This window comes from Scardinius erythrophthalmus (genome assembly GCF_964197995.2).
Source record: "Scardinius erythrophthalmus genome assembly, chromosome: 15".
Lineage (NCBI taxonomy): Eukaryota > Metazoa > Chordata > Actinopteri > Cypriniformes > Leuciscidae > Scardinius > Scardinius erythrophthalmus.
Window position 1 is genome coordinate 24067272 of NC_138235.1, and position 17219 is coordinate 24084490.

The 17219-nt window shown below is 41.3% G+C and overlaps 1 protein-coding gene across 1 annotated transcript in view; it reads left to right on the forward strand.

Annotated features, from left to right (window-relative positions):
• The first annotated feature begins 2078 nt into the window (after window positions 1-2078).
• The window catches only part of arhgef10lb (Rho guanine nucleotide exchange factor (GEF) 10-like b), a 39162-nt gene continuing 24021 nt past the window's right edge, over window positions 2079-17219 (forward strand). The window contains exons 1-6 of the mRNA XM_081386523.1: window positions 2079-2978; window positions 10623-10949; window positions 11073-11100; window positions 11483-11553; window positions 14773-14895; window positions 15995-16128. Coding sequence (XP_081242649.1) covers window positions 2858-2978; window positions 10623-10949; window positions 11073-11100; window positions 11483-11553; window positions 14773-14895; window positions 15995-16128 — 804 coding nt within the window. The 5' untranslated portion in view covers window positions 2079-2857. The remainder of the gene's footprint in view (window positions 2979-10622; window positions 10950-11072; window positions 11101-11482; window positions 11554-14772; window positions 14896-15994; window positions 16129-17219) is intronic.

Sequence of the window (17219 nt, forward strand, 5' to 3'; positions counted from 1 at the left end):
TTTGTGTCTCTCTGTGATGGAGCCACGAGACGTCCCTCGTTGATCGACCGTAGGCTTCTGGTAGGGATGTAGGCTTGTAGGAGTGAGTAAAAGTAGGAGGGAGCTGAGGCTGTGATAGATCTGTGAGCAAGCGTCAATGCCTTGAACTTGATGCGAGAGGTAGCCAGTGCAGAGAGATGAACAGAGGAGTGACGTGGGCCCTTTGGGCTCGTTGAAGACAAGACGAGCTGCAGCGTTCTGAATCCTTTGTAGATGTTTAGTTGCACATGATGGAGGTCCAGCTAGAAGAGCATTGCAGTTCTTGATGCTGTTGAGATAGGATATGAATGAAGTGATGGCGAGCAGAGAAATTGGGAAAAGGTAGGTTGTATGGGAAGTGGAAAGACTTATAAAGCTTCCATGCGGTTAAGTAGGATTGTAGGGTGCTGGGTGAAACGGCTTGAAGAATTGAATTAAGAGAGGTGTCAAGAAGTGGTTTCAATGGGTGGTTAATGTGGATATCAGCTCTGAAGTGAGGTACTGAGGTTGGGAATGGGTCCGTGTCTGGTGCCAGCAACCTGAATTTCTGGAAAGCAAAACGTGACCCGGGAACATGTTTTGCAGTTATGAAGAACTGATCGCAGGCTGCAATCCAAATGAGGCATCTTAGGAGAGGCATTACTGCAGGGGAAATTTGAGCGGCCTTGTTGATGCAATGCACGGATGCTTCGTTGTTGCAGTGTACTATGATGCTGTTAGAGGACCATTCTTTACCCCACAGGAAAGCTGCTTCCTCTAAAGGATACAACTCGAACAGCGCTGAGGATGTTAATGACTGCGGTGAGTCTAACAGCTGGGCGGGCCATGTAAACTTGAACCAACGGCCTTGGTAGAATCCCCCGAAACCGATAGAGGGAGCTGCGTCGGTGTACAGTTGGATATCCACAGGGAGAGAAATCAGATTTTTTATAGAAAAGGACAGGCCATTCAATTATTTAAGGAAGGTTAGACAGAAACTAAGCTCCTGCGGGAGCCAATGGTCACATCACTGCTGCGGCAGTGGAGAACATTAGCTAGAGAAACTGAGCTCCTGCAGGAGCGTGGGGAGACATCACTGCTGCGGCAGTGAAGTCAATGTTAGCCAGAGAAACTGGACTCCAGTGGGAGCAGAATGGACTGCTGTGACAGTGAAGAAGTTTAACCAGAGGAACGGCAGAGACGGAGCTGCTGTGGGAGCGGAGGAGATGACACTGCTGTGGCAATGTGAGAAGCAAATGGGATCCTACGGGAACGGTGGGGAAAGGTGGATATGTTGAGCTTGTAGGTTTAGAGTTTAGAGAGCAGCCTTGCAGGATTATGCACATCTGAAGTTTAAGTGGCCGAGCGAAGATAGTAGTTCGCGTTTAGGACAGCTTAAAATGTCTGAGAAGGTGGATGAAACCAGAAATATCCTTTGCAGTGCAGTGCAGTGCAGCCTGGAAATTAATTGTATCCAAGTTAATGCCCAGAATTCAATGGATGTGGCTAGACCCATGGTTTATCCTGGGTGACTGGAATCCAAAGCTCACCAGAACCGTGTGGGGCCGAGAGATCGATTGCTAAATTATTTTTATTTTATTTATTTTGAATGAATACATTAGAAGCCTAAATGGTTTATAACCTGATTTGATAACGCATCGATTTGATACTGTAGTTGTTTGATCATCAAACAGCAAAGTACAATCTGATTTAGATGATCGTTTGTTCCTTTATCGGTTGCTGGTTCATTTATTTAGCCAAGTTCAAAATAGACTCACTTACGGTAAAAGACAAAGCTTCATAGAATTTTGCGCCTTGAATTTATCCAATTGTGTTTTAAAATCACTAAGGACTTCAAACTTTGCCGTGGAAACACACTGCTTGTGTGTATTTAATCTAAAATTTCTCTTCATTTCTATGGGTCACATTACCTGCCGATTTTGTTCGTTCTGAATCTTTTTTTTTTTTTTTTTGCTATAACGAAGTTTCGAAGCGATTTTGTAGATAAATTGCAAAACAACGTTAACGATAGGTTCTTAATGATTCTGTGTGCGTGCAATCCAATGTGCGAGCTACTGTTTGTACGTGAGAGTTTAAGCCACAAGGAAGCAGCGCGTTAATGACGTCAAATAATTTGAACAGAAACCGTTTAAAACGTGTATTCCCCCGATCAAAATTAATATCCAGATGGCATAACTGTGCTTGAGACTCGACTGAAGCGATGCGAAATTTAACCAGGGACAAAAATGAGAAGGTTTTGAGCTGAGCACTCACGGAGTAGAGCCAGCGGGTCTAGAGTGTGAGCTGGCCGGCAGGGACTGAATCTGAATCGCGGCTTACTGAGGGCCTGCTGCGGCGGCCTGGTCTTGGAGAAAGACCCGTTTGTTCGTGTGAAGAGGGCGGCATTGCCCGAGACGCGAGCGTGGTGCTCGGCGGGCCTTATAGTCCATTTCTCTATTGCAGGAATTATTGAATGGTCCGGTTTAGAGCAATGCGCGGAAGGAGATCGCGGATGTTTCGCCCGTGGTGATGAGGACCCGTTTGTTTGGCCTGACGCCCGCGTGATAACACCAGAGATTTGCGGCAAAGATTCCTGAAGGACGAAAGATTCTTCATTGGACGGGAGAGCTCATTTCGGGAATGATAGGAAGGTAGGGCGAGGCCAAATGCTGAAAACTGTCAAGGAAGTTAGATGAGTTGACAGAGTGAATATATATGCTTCCTCTCATGCTGATAGGGTAGACATGGTAATTGTTTGATGAGTTGATTGATTACTTGATTATTTGAACGTGCTCCTCCCGAACTTTGTTAATAAAACATCATATGTCACCTGCTCTTGACACACATCTATCCTGAAGCCATGGAGACTGCTTGCATGAGACAATCGCTTAAATTTCTAATGTCACCCAAAATCCACCTGGCCGGGTCTAAGAGGTTCTCATACTTCTGCTGGAGTGAGGGGAATGAGGACAAGAGGCATGGTAAACAATTGTTTTGTTGGTTTAGTGATTGTTGAAGGGAATAGAGCACCTGAGCACTGCATGATTACAGACCTTTAGAGCCATTTTAAAGTCATGTGAGCTTATATTGACTTGAGTAACTGATTCATGTTATTTTATAAGGTAAATGTGCACCAGGGAAAAATCGGAGGGCACTTAAAGCAGGGAAATTCTGTAACATAGAAATGTGAGCATAGACATTTCTTCTTTGTTGTAATTGGTTGCTACACTGCTGCTATGCACAACCCATTTTCATAGTGGGAGCAAGTGAAAACATTTACTGGTATGAAGTACTTTCAGTTGAGTATTCTCTATAGAGACCATATGGTCACATGTGTAATCCTGCTCTTCACATGATCTGTTTTTCTCCGTCCAGTGCAGAGTGTGTAATCTCTATCCCTGTGCTTTGGCTCCTTTGCTAAACGTAGCGTTCCAACAACTGGTCAGAAAATGGCAAAAAGTGACGCAATGTTTTTGTCGCTTAATTTTACTTTGTAGTTTACAACAAAAGATATATTGTGCCACTACTCTACTCTACCGGATTCAACTCACAACACACTCATACCTTTGGTGCATGTAACAGATTGTTTCTGTCTGTACAGTTTTGTCCATCTGTTCAATGTTTGTGGTGTGTGTTATCAGAGGGAGGGAGTTTTGGCTTTAAGCTTGTGAGTTTTGGGTGTTTTTCTGAACAAATCTTATGACTCATAAGGGTTTTGTCTGTTATGGTCAAAACATATTTTTGAGCCTCCTCTTTGACTCAATCCAGCATCATAATGGAATACAAATGTAGCTGCTTAGATACAGAGTGTGCACTGAATTATAAAGACCAAATGTTTTGTTTGTTGTCTTTATGCTTTTTATGTGAAATTACATCATACATACTAAGTCACATTGGAATCAGTCCGTAGCAGGGAGGTCCTAGAGCTGTGTGGCTTAGTTTTTACACTGATAAACACAATGCTCACAAAATAAAATAGATATACAGGCCCAGGGTTGCTCTCTATTCTTAAAATCCACATATTTCCAAATCCATGTTTGTGATAATGTACAACGAGGCTTGGAGGTGGGCCAGTCAGAAAACCATCACAACACTCGAACAACTACAACAATGTATTTTACGAATATATTTGTATGTAAATTAAGAGATGAGAAAGTATCATGAATTGACAACTCTTTATTTATTGGCAAGCAATATGTGCAACATGTTCCACTCCCTCTCTTAGAGGTGATTAGGAACAGCTTAAAGTGCCCCTATTAAGGTTTCAAATTCCTTTTCATGCAGTGTGTAATATAGCTGTTTGTGACTGTAAACGTTCTACAAAGTTATAAAGTCGAAAGTGCACGATTAACAAAGTTATTTTCTCCCAAAAGAAAGAATTGACCCTGAACCATCTATACGACTCGTCTGTACGACTTGTGTTACGGCACTTTAACAAATACAGCATTCCTGTGAAATAAATAATAAAAAAAAACAATAAAAAGTGTTTACAGTGTTTATATATATTTTGGGGATATGGGGATAATAAAGGCCTTCTGAAGTGAAGCGATGCGTTCGTGTTAGAAAAATATCCATATTTAAAACTTTATCGGCTAAAAAAAATGAAATAAAAATAACTAACTTCCGGCAGACGGCCGTACGACTTGCGCCAAAAGAGTTTAACTTTTCGCACAACGTAATGACGAACGCGGTTGCCCCCGCGAGAGGCGTCAAAGCTTACGCTACTCCTACATCCTACGTCATACATCGTCAAGTGTTACTCTTTTGCCGTAAGTCGACTTGCATACGGCAGGCCAGAAGGTAGTTATTTTAGTCGATGAAGTTTTAAATATGGATATTTTACTTACACGAACGCATCGCTTCACTTCAGAAGGCCTTTATTAACACCCCAGAGCCATTAAGAGCACTTTTATCACAGATAGATGCGCTGTGATGAAAATATAAATATACCCAAAAAAATATACCCATTGACTCCCATTCTAAAGCTTGGAAGAGCCAGGACATTTTTTTAATATAACTCTAATTGTATTCGTCTGAAAGAAGAATGTCATATACACCTAGGATGGCTTCAGGGTGAGTAAATCATGGGCTAATTAAAATTTTTGGGTGAACTATCCCTTTAACATTAATGACACAGACAGCAGCAAGAATATTAGGCTGCTGTCACTTTAAGAGCTGCAAAGATCTATTATACTGATACACATGCAACTTATTTCCCAACTGTTTATGTTCACTTAAGACATAACCAATGGTGTTTAAGCGAATACTCACCAAGCCGGGCATTTTGACATCAAAGTTCACTTTGCTTATCCGTGTTCCTCTCTGTCTCTGAACGTTCGCACAGAAAGCCACTTGGGGAACTCTCAGAATACCATTGCAGCACTCAAACAACCACTCAGAACACCATTGCAACACTCAAACAGCCACTAAGAACACTATCACAACACTCAAACAACCACTCAAAACACCATCGCAACACTCAAACAGCCACTAAGAACACTATCGCAACACTCAAACAGCCATTCAGAACACCATCGCAACACTCAAACAGCCACTCAGAACACCATCGCAACACTCAAACAACCACTCAGAACACCATCGCAACACTCAAACAACCACTCAGAACACCATCACAACACTCAAACAGCCACTCAAAACACCATCGCAACACTCAAACAGCCATTCAGAACACCATCGCAACACTCAAACAGCCACTCAGAACACCATCGCAACACTCAAACAACCACTCAAAACACCATCGCATCACTCAAACAGCCACTCAGAACACCATCGCAACACTCAAACAGCCACTCAAAACACCATCGCAACACTCAAACAGCCATTCAGAACACCATCGCAACACTCAAACAACCACTCAAAACACCATCGCAACACTCAAACAGCCACTAAGAACACCATTGCAACACTCAAACAGCCATTCAGAAAACCATCGCAACACTCAAACAGCCATTCAGAAAACCATCGCAACACTCAAACAGCCATTCAGAACACCATCACAACACTCAAACAACCACTCAAAACACCATCACAACACTGAAACAGCCATTCAGAACACCATTGCAACACTCAAACAGCCATTCAGAACACCATCGCAACACTCAAACAGCCATTCAGAACACCATCGCAACACTCAAACAGCCATTCAGAACACCATCGCAACACTCAAACAGCCACTCAGAACACCATCGCAACACTCAAACAACCACTCAAAACACCATCGCAACACTCAAACAGCCATTCAGAACACCATCGCAACACACAAACAGCCATTCAGAACACCATCGCAACACTCAAACAGCCATTCAAAACACCATCGCAACACTCAAACAACCATTCAGAACACCATCGCAACACTCAAACAGCCACTCAGAACACCATCGCAACACTCAAACAACCACTCAAAACACCATCGCAACACTCAAACAGCCACTAAGAACACTATCGCAACACTCAAACAACCACTCAAAACACCATCGCAACACTCAAACAGCCACTAAGAACACCATTGCAACACTCAAACAACCACTCAAAACACCATCGCAACACTCAAACAGCCACTAAGAACACCATTGCAACACTCAAACAGCCACTCAAAACACCATCGCAACACTCAAACAGCCACTAAGAACACCATTGCAACACTCAAACAGCCATTCAGAACACCATCGCAACACTCAAACAGCCATTCAGAACACCATCGCAACACTCAAACAGCCATTCAGAACACCATCGCAACACTCAAACAGCCATTCAGAACACCATCGCAACACTCAAACAACCATTCAGAACACCATCGCAACACTCAAACAGCCACTCAGAACACCTTCGCAACACTCAAACAACCACTCAAAACACCATCGCAACACTCAAACAGCCACTCAGAACACCATCGCAACACTCAAACAACCACTCAGAACACCATCGCAACACTCAAACAGCCACTCAAAACACCATCGCAACACTCAAACAGCCACTCAGAACACCATCGCAACACTTAAACAGCCACTCAAAACACCATCGCAACACTCAAACAGCCATTCAGAACACCATCGCAACACTCAAACAGCCATTCAGAACACCATCGCAACACTCAAACAGCCATTCAAAACACCATCGCAACACTCAAACAACCATTCAGAACACCATCGCAACACTCAAACAGCCACTCAGAACACCATCGCAACACTCAAACAACCACTCAAAACACCATCGCAACACTCAAACAGCCACTAAGAACACTATCGCAACACTCAAACAACCACTCAAAACACCATCGCAACACTCAAACAGCCACTAAGAACACCATTGCAACACTCAAACAACCACTCAAAACACCATCGCAACACTCAAACAGCCACTAAGAACACCATTGCAACACTCAAACAGCCATTCAGAACACCATCGCAACACTCAAACAGCCATTCAGAACACCATCGCAACACTCAAACAGCCATTCAGAACACCATCGCAACACTCAAACAGCCATTCAGAACACCATCGCAACACTCAAACAACCATTCAGAACACCATCGCAACACTCAAACAGCCACTCAGAACACCTTCGCAACACTCAAACAACCACTCAAAACACCATCGCAACACTCAAACAGCCACTAAGAACACTATCGCAACACTCAAACAACCACTCAAAACACCATCGCAACACTCAAACAACCACTCAAAACACCATCGCAACACTCAAGCAGCCACTAAGAACACCATTGCAACACTCAAACAGCCATTCAGAACACCATCGCAACACTCAAACAGCCACTCAGAACACCATCGCAACACTCAAACAGCCATTCAAAACACCATCGCAACACTCAAACAGCCATTCAAAACACCATCGCAACACTCAAACAGCCATTCAGAACACCATCGCAACACTCAAACAGCCACTCAGAACACCTTCGCAACACTCAAACAACCACTCAAAACACCATCGCAACACTCAAACAGCCACTAAGAACACTATCGCAACACTCAAACAACCACTCAAAACACCATCGCAACACTCAAACAGCCACTAAGAACACCATTGCAACACTCAAACAGCCATTCAGAACACCATCGCAACACTCAAACAGCCACTCAGAACACCATCGCAACACTCAAACAGCCATTCAAAACACCATCGCAACACTCAAACAGCCACTCAGAACACTATCACAACACTCAAACAGCCATTCAGAACACCATCGCAACACTCAAACAACCACTCAAAACACCATCGCAACACTCAAACAGCCACTAAGAACACTATCGCAACACTCAAACAACCACTCAAAACACCATCGCAACACTCAAACAGCCACTAAGAACACCATTGCAACACTCAAACAACCACTCAAAACACCATCGCAACACTCAAACAGCCACTAAGAACACCATTGCAACACTCAAACAGCCACTCAAAACACCATCGCAACACTCAAACAGCCACTAAGAACACCATCGCAACACTCAAACAGCCATTCAGAACACCATCGCAACACTCAAACAGCCATTCAGAACACCATCGCAACACTCAAACAGCCATTCAGAACACCATCGCAACACTCAAACAGCCATTCAGAACACCATCGCAACACTCAAACAACCATTCAGAACACCATCGCAACACTCAAACAGCCACTCAGAACACCTTCGCAACACTCAAACAACCACTCAAAACACCATCGCAACACTCAAACAGCCACTCAGAACACCATCGCAACACTCAAACAACCACTCAGAACACCATCGCAACACTCAAACAGCCACTCAAAACACCATCGCAACACTCAAACAGCCACTCAGAACACCATCGCAACACTTAAACAGCCACTCAAAACACCATCGCAACACTCAAACAGCCATTCAGAACACCATCGCAACACTCAAACAGCCATTCAGAACACCATCGCAACACTCAAACAGCCATTCAAAACACCATCGCAACACTCAAACAACCATTCAGAACACCATCGCAACACTCAAACAGCCACTCAGAACACCATCGCAACACTCAAACAACCACTCAAAACACCATCGCAACACTCAAACAGCCACTAAGAACACTATCGCAACACTCAAACAACCACTCAAAACACCATCGCAACACTCAAACAGCCACTAAGAACACCATCGCAACACTCAAACAACCACTCAAAACACCATCGCAACACTCAAACAGCCACTAAGAACACCATTGCAACACTCAAACAGCCATTCAGAACACCATCGCAACACTCAAACAGCCATTCAGAACACCATCGCAACACTCAAACAGCCATTCAGAACACCATCGCAACACTCAAACAGCCATTCAGAACACCATCGCAACACTCAAACAACCATTCAGAACACCATCGCAACACTCAAACAGCCACTCAGAACACCTTCGCAACACTCAAACAACCACTCAAAACACCATCGCAACACTCAAACAGCCACTAAGAACACTATCGCAACACTCAAACAACCACTCAAAACACCATCGCAACACTCAAACAACCACTCAAAACACCATCGCAACACTCAAGCAGCCACTAAGAACACCATTGCAACACTCAAACAGCCATTCAGAACACCATCGCAACACTCAAACAGCCACTCAGAACACCATCGCAACACTCAAACAGCCATTCAAAACACCATCGCAACACTCAAACAGCCATTCAAAACACCATCGCAACACTCAAACAGCCATTCAGAACACCATCGCAACACTCAAACAGCCACTCAGAACACCTTCGCAACACTCAAACAACCACTCAAAACACCATCGCAACACTCAAACAGCCACTAAGAACACTATCGCAACACTCAAACAACCACTCAAAACACCATCGCAACACTCAAACAGCCACTAAGAACACCATTGCAACACTCAAACAGCCATTCAGAACACCATCGCAACACTCAAACAGCCACTCAGAACACCATCGCAACACTCAAACAGCCATTCAAAACACCATCGCAACACTCAAACAGCCATTCAAAACACCATCGCAACACTCAAACAGCCATTCAGAACACCATCGCAACACTCAAACAGCCACTCAGAACACCTTCGCAACACTCAAACAACCACTCAAAACACCATCGCAACACTCAAACAGCCACTAAGAACACTATCGCAACACTCAAACAACCACTCAAAACACCATCGCAACACTCAAACAGCCACTAAGAACACCATTGCAACACTCAAACAGCCATTCAGAACACCATCGCAACACTCAAACAGCCACTCAGAACACCATCGCAACACTCAAACAGCCATTCAAAACACCATCGCAACACTCAAACAGCCACTCAGAACACTATCACAACACTCAAACAGCCATTCAGAACACCATCGCAACACTCAAACAACCACTCAGAACACTATCACAACACTCAAACAACCACTCAGAACACTATCACAACACTCAAACAACCACTCAGAACACCATTGCAACACTCAAACAGCCACTGGGTATCACAACGAACACTTTAGTAGGAATGCTCAGAAAACCACTCAGAACAATTCTTCATAGCAATGCCGAGGCAACCAGGAAATATAAAAATGTGTTTCTTATTTTTGTCAGTTAAATTGAGCCCTTGTGTTATTTCAGAGTCAATGGTTCCTGGTGTGACTCAGAAGCCACAGGAGGAGGAAGATGATGGTGATGAAGATGAGGAAACTGGTGAGAAGTTCGAGTTTGATGACAGCGAAGACGAGCAGAATACAGTGGAGAACTCTGTTCAGAATAAAGAGTCAAAAACTCCTCATGTGGATGCTGAGCATTCAGAGAGTACTAAAGGTAGCACTGCCGCAAATGCACTTTATTGTCAAGCTATGACGCGTGTTAAACAGCATAATCAGCAAACAGTAAATGGAGAGACCCCTGCTGGTCTGGAGGACCAAAATATCCCCACAAATCCTCACACAACATACCCAGGTCAGTCTGCAATATGTATTAATCACATAATATGACTGTATTTATGTGTAAAATATTCTGTATGTGAAATCAGACATGGGTAGAAATTTGGTAAATTAAACATACTTTCTGTTCTCCCTGCAGACACGGTAGCCAGACAATCTCCTGATGGGTAAGAATGTTTGTGTTAACACTTCTGAATTTTATGACAGATGTATGGCTAATTTGTTATGTTTTGAAAAAATTTCACTTGAATATCTTGAACCTTATTATTCCTAAACAGGATGTCATTCATAGAGACACTATAATTCTTTATATGCTTACTGTTTGAAGTGTTTTCACCCTAAAGGACTTTATTATACATTCTGTTTTAGCTGTGAAGACCTAGGATTAATTATTTACCTCATATGTGAACACTCTTGTATTGTATTAGTTATTAAACAACCTGCTCTGGCTCTAGTGACGTCTAGTGATAATGTGATGTGCCTATTAACACTGATAAGAATAAACATGAAGGAACAGTATTTCAATACTTTTGCATTCCTGTTTTTTAGGAGTTCCATCTCAGCCGAGCCTCGAGTAGCCGATGAACAAGAGAGCATTTGGAAAAGAAATATTTATGAAGGTATTACACTAAGAGCATATTTCTGTATATTTTTGTGGTTATGAATGTTTTGGGATGAATCTATTTAAAGCAGTCTAGCTGGACTAGCTGGATGTCCCAAAACGATTCCCAAGACCCAGTCGTCTAGTGACTGACCTTCAATGTTGAAATGTTGTTGAAATCATTTGTTGTGTCAGCTTTGAAAAAGTTTAGACTGTTGAAACAATGTTGAAACACCTTTTAAAGCTAGATGCTGTAAAAAGGTAGCAAAATACTGATAAATCATTGTTGAAATTTGATGAAGACACTGTGAAAGAATGACTTAATGCAATGTTGTAAGCATCAGCGTTAATTCAGTTCACAAATTAGAACAAAATTCAACAGTGATTCACCTTGATCAATGACATGGATTAAAAAAACACTGAAATGCCAACTGGGAAGGCAATTCAGTGCTTAAATCTGACAAGTCTGTTGTAAATGTATCTCCAGGTTCAGATTCTGGGCCAGAGGGCTTCTACACACTTATTCAGCAGTCCCCCCACAAACAGGTTCAGACAGGTTGGTAGCTCTGAGAAGGGGCTATGCCATGCCTTCCTGTAAATCCACTCTAATGCAAAATCTACAAATCAGCATAGAAACCAGAGATCTGAAAAATAACTATGACTAATCCAATCCAGACCCACAGGAATCTCACGGGAAAGAAAACAACACACCCATGCCAAATGTCCACAAATGGGTCAGCCTAATAAATCAGATTCTTTGGAGATTTTTCTTGATGATTCTGTTGCAATCCAATCAAATAACACAACAAACAAGTGATAATGCAAACAAAATCATACAATGAATATAATATGCCCTTGTCAATATGATTTATTTTCCTAAATTGTGAAAACAGCTTTGAGAAAAAAATAATGCATGTTCCAAATAATCTGTAAAATAACAAAATTACTTGGAATAAAGTATTAAGGTCTTGGTAACGTCAAATTCAGTGGTCATAGTAGAAGTGACTTCAAAGCTGTGTCCCTCGGCTGTTAAACAGTCTCTGCTATGTGTGTGCAGCCCCGGTTCACTCTCGGGAATGGTTCAGTGTGGTTTCAGAGCTCACTCTGCGACTGCATAAAGGTACAATCCCCACTCCCCAGGACAGTTGGTATAGTTGTGCCGTCTTTGTATTTGAATGTAATCATACCTGCATAGATATCCTTTTTCTATTACACGGCTCTCTGGAATACTTGATTCTGACTGGTCGATCGCCACCCTAGCGGTCTGATATTTCCTAATATTTTCTGTCACCCATGGCATAATCAGTCCGTTCATCCAGGTAACCTAAACCGGCGCTACTTTCATGTCTCTCCTATCACTGAGGACAGCGCCTTCTTTCATCTCAGTTATTGATATTACTTTAATATGGTTTCATTATTCATCTTGCTGCTGGGCCGATTGTTTTGTACGCTGTAGTGAGAGCGTACTCGTGTCCACAATATTACTTGTCCACATATACTAACTTTCAAAAGTTTGTGGTCAATAAGATATTTTACAATGTCTGTTATGCCGTTATGCAACAAGGCTGCATTTATTTTTGTATTATTTTAATTTAAAATAGAAAAATATTTTTAAATTAATATTTTAAAATGTTTTAAGATTTAATTTATTACTATGATGCCAAAGCTGAATTTTCAGCACTGCAGTCATTTCTCCAGGCTTCACTGTCACATGATCCTTCAAACATCATACATATCAAGTACAAAAGAGCAGCATTTATACGAAATAGAAATATTTTGTAACATTATAAATGCCTTTACTGTCGCTTTTGATCACTTGAATGCATATCTGCTAAATAAAAGTGTTAAGTTCCTTAAAAAACAAATCTTACTGACCTCAAACTTTTGAATGGTAGTGTATTTATTTATTTGGCCAATAGCCGTGTAATAATAAGCAGTCTATTTTGCATTAATGACCAGCTGACTGTACATTATCCCTTACACAGAGCATAGTTAGATCTCTCAACCCTTTGCTGTATTTGTTTACCAAGCTTCAGGAATGACTGTCAACCCTGTCGAGTATTTTATTTTAGACTGTTGGAGTATTTTGCATCGTAGTACTGAAGTTTTAGGCTGTAGGTGCATTGTAGTGCACTGTATTGATGCAGTAAGTACAGGTGCTTGCTATGACATGAATGGTAATGAGTAATAAACTTCCATATCCACTCCCTGCTGCTGTCATATCTACACCCTTTTAGATATTTGTGTCTTTTCCTCAGTGTATAAACTTTTACATATGTGCAACATCACACTGACAATCAGTGTCATAAAACCACATACAAAAATATTCTGTTTCAATACTAGTAAAGCTATATCAATAACATCTGTGACATGATGTCAATTACTGTAGAAAAACATTTCGCACCACACATGTTGAGAGAAATGCACTAATGCAAGTGCGACTCCAGAAATTCAACCATTTCCCCATAGAATTTCATCATTTTTCCAAAGTAAGAGATGAGAAATGATTTTCTGTGGTAAACAACAGCGTGCCACAGCTGCTTAACTTGTGTTTAACCTGGAATATTCCCAGGAAAGATATTTATATTGTACTCCTACTCCTAATTAATGTGTTCTCCGAATTTTAAATGATCTCCCTCTGACATCCCAGACAGTAGTCTCAATATATCCTTCAGAGCCTAAACAGTTTGAAGAACATTTCACTTTGAGGTATTTTAAGCTCTCATGGGGGAGACTCAGCAGGCGACTTCTTCATTAGGTAAAAAGAGGCTGTCAACAAATCTGTACACACTGTCACAGTAGAGACAACTTAGACAAGTGTATGTATTGTCAATCTGTCGTTCTTGTGGAGGAGTATGTTAGTTATTTTGTAGCACTTTTGTCGGAATGCAAGCTTAATTGTGTGCCAAAAGGATTATTAATGTGCTTTTCTGTGCTAATCAGGGCTGAATTTAATTTGCGCTCGACCTGCAATGGGCTTAGTACCACACTAAAGTTCTGATAAATGATTATCAAATGATGTTTGCTGTTACTGGTCCTTCAAATATGATCTTACACCCATTGTCCTGCTCACTTAAAGTAGTATCCCATCCTTTTGTTATCTGTGCTTTGAATATGCTCAAATATCCACCGAACCGTTCTATTAGGAGCCTCTCATTCTTTTTGTAATAGAGTTTATGTGGTTAGAAGTTTTTCTTTTACATATATGAATGATGCTCTAAGTCTCTCTCTCCTCTAGGGAAAGCAGTTTCTGAATCAGCCGGAGATTCACCACCAGAACAGCTGAAGGCGAACTCAACTGCTCGCTCAGAGGTCATCTACGATGATGTTCCTTGTGAGAACAACTCACCCCCAGATGCAGGTCAGTGTCTGTTACCTGTCCAGGTCAACAATGTCATCACCCATATGAATATTCACACATGAAAGCTCTTTGATATCTCAAATATTTCTTCAAGACAGCAATGAGGTGAAAAAACTGTAATCTCACACGTGTCTACTCTACACTCTAAGAAAGTTTGTAAAGATATGTGTGTTAATATAATATTTTCTGCACTGGTTTTTCACAGTTGTTTTACCTCTATTTGAATTACACATTGTGTAGAGTTGAAGGAACTGTCTATAAACTAATTTTATAACAGGGCATTATCTGTTTTTCAATGGATTTTTGGTAACACTTTATTTTAAGGTCCAATTCTCACTATTAACTAGTTGCTTATTAGCTTGCATATAACTAGTATATTGGCTGCTTATTAATACTTATAAAGCACATATTAATGCCTTATTCTGCATGACCTTATTCTACATCTCTTAATCCTATTCAATACGTAAACTAAAATGCTACACAAACTACCTTACTAACTATTAATAAGCAGTTAAATTAGGAGTTTATTAAGGCAAAAGTCGCTGATAATAGTAAATATGTGTTCCCCATACTAAAGTGTTACCGGATTTTTTCATACAGTGTAGAGTTTCGAAAGAGATCTCAAAAACTGTGCAAACCGTGGACAGATTTGCCTATATATTAATGTTTGAGTTCAAACTTTCCGTAACAATATTTCCAAGGTCAAACTATCTGAACTGTAATATCCACATTAAATACATTTAGGAGAAACATCTGACACAAAAATATTCATGAATGCACAAAGGACGGTGACAGATCTTCTTGGTGACCAGCCTGAGCCACTGAATTTCACTACTTGAACCCACTAGGGGCATCTGTGAGTCATGAAGAGGCCATGAGACCCAGAACCACAAAATTGCAGAAGGTGCTAATAAAGTGCAAACTTTATTTCCCTTGAGCAATCCTTCTATAATCAATCAATTTGCATAGCAAGCAAAGACTTGTTTTCATCCTGTAGTAACCAACCTGTACAATTCAACCATCTTATGTTTCCTGTAACTTGATTCAGGACATCAATCTTCCTCCCATCTGACACACTTCTTTCTGTGTTATTTTTCAGTGGATGATGTGATCTATGAGGAGGTGCAGAGGTCTGGCGAGTCCGGACTGATAGACAACGGCTGGGGTTCCAGTGAGTTTGAGAGTTACGACGAGCAGTCAGACAGCGAGACCAAGCAGCCCACCCGCAATAAGGTACAAAGACACTGCCCATTCACCATCAAGAGTGTCTAAAATCTATTTAGAAATGAATTGCTGTGCATTGTTAAAAGCTAGAAACCCATTTCTTTTGGTAAGTCCTCATGATGTTTCTAGCAGTTTTGAATCATTGCACAGTTTTTAGTTGAAAGGTAAAGTGTTAAATTATTATTAAATGCCCACTGAAGTGCCTAGAAACTCTCAGAAACAGGAAGACAGGGCTAGACATATCGAGCAGCTCCTCTCCTTTTTTAAAATAGCCAATAGCGTTTCGCTTATATAACCACAATTGACAGCTTATGACAACCACAGTCTAACAGATTCCCCCCTTTAGATTTAATATGAAACTGTTTCTAAAGCAAAACAGTGATCATAATCATGCTGAGGGATGTGTAGTTTGAAAAGTGTAGTTTGTGTAGATGTGTCGTTTTGAAATCAATTTTGCATGGCACCGGTGTTATCTCTTCCACTCGTCAGTGCTGTTTCTAATACCGAGTCTGTCTTACCGTTTCTCCTCCTACTCTCCTCCATATCACTTTAAAATATAGCATTCTGTGTAGCTCAGCCAATGGTGTGTGTTTTGGGCTATTGTTTTGTCTGACCAGTGGCAGATTGGGGCGTGTTCTTGAATCCAGTTTAAAAACAGTCATTTTTAATGTTGATTCTGTTTGGTGATGCAAGTAGAGCAGAAATTACACACTTCAGCTTTAAAAAAGGGAAAGAGGAAAGATTTTTTTGACGCCTGGTTCTTTCAGTTCTCCTTCCATGCCGGGTTTACCCTGTTCCTTTTCTTAGTTAATGTCTTTTGATGCATGCAGAGAAGATCAGGTCTAAATCCTCAGATGTTGTACATCATGCATGAAAACAGGTACAGAAAGCCTTAACTAGACTAACCAGAGAGTTCAGACTGGGCCTTATGCAGTCTGAATTTGAGTAAATCTGTTTAAGGACTAATTTGTGAGTAGCAGAGCTGTTTATGTGTGAAGATTTAGTATCGTAAACTGAGACAGACACTATCTGAGGCTAAATCTCTGGTCTTGCTGTCTTGTTTACACTGTTATGTCTGTCTTCAAGTTCCCTCTCTTGTT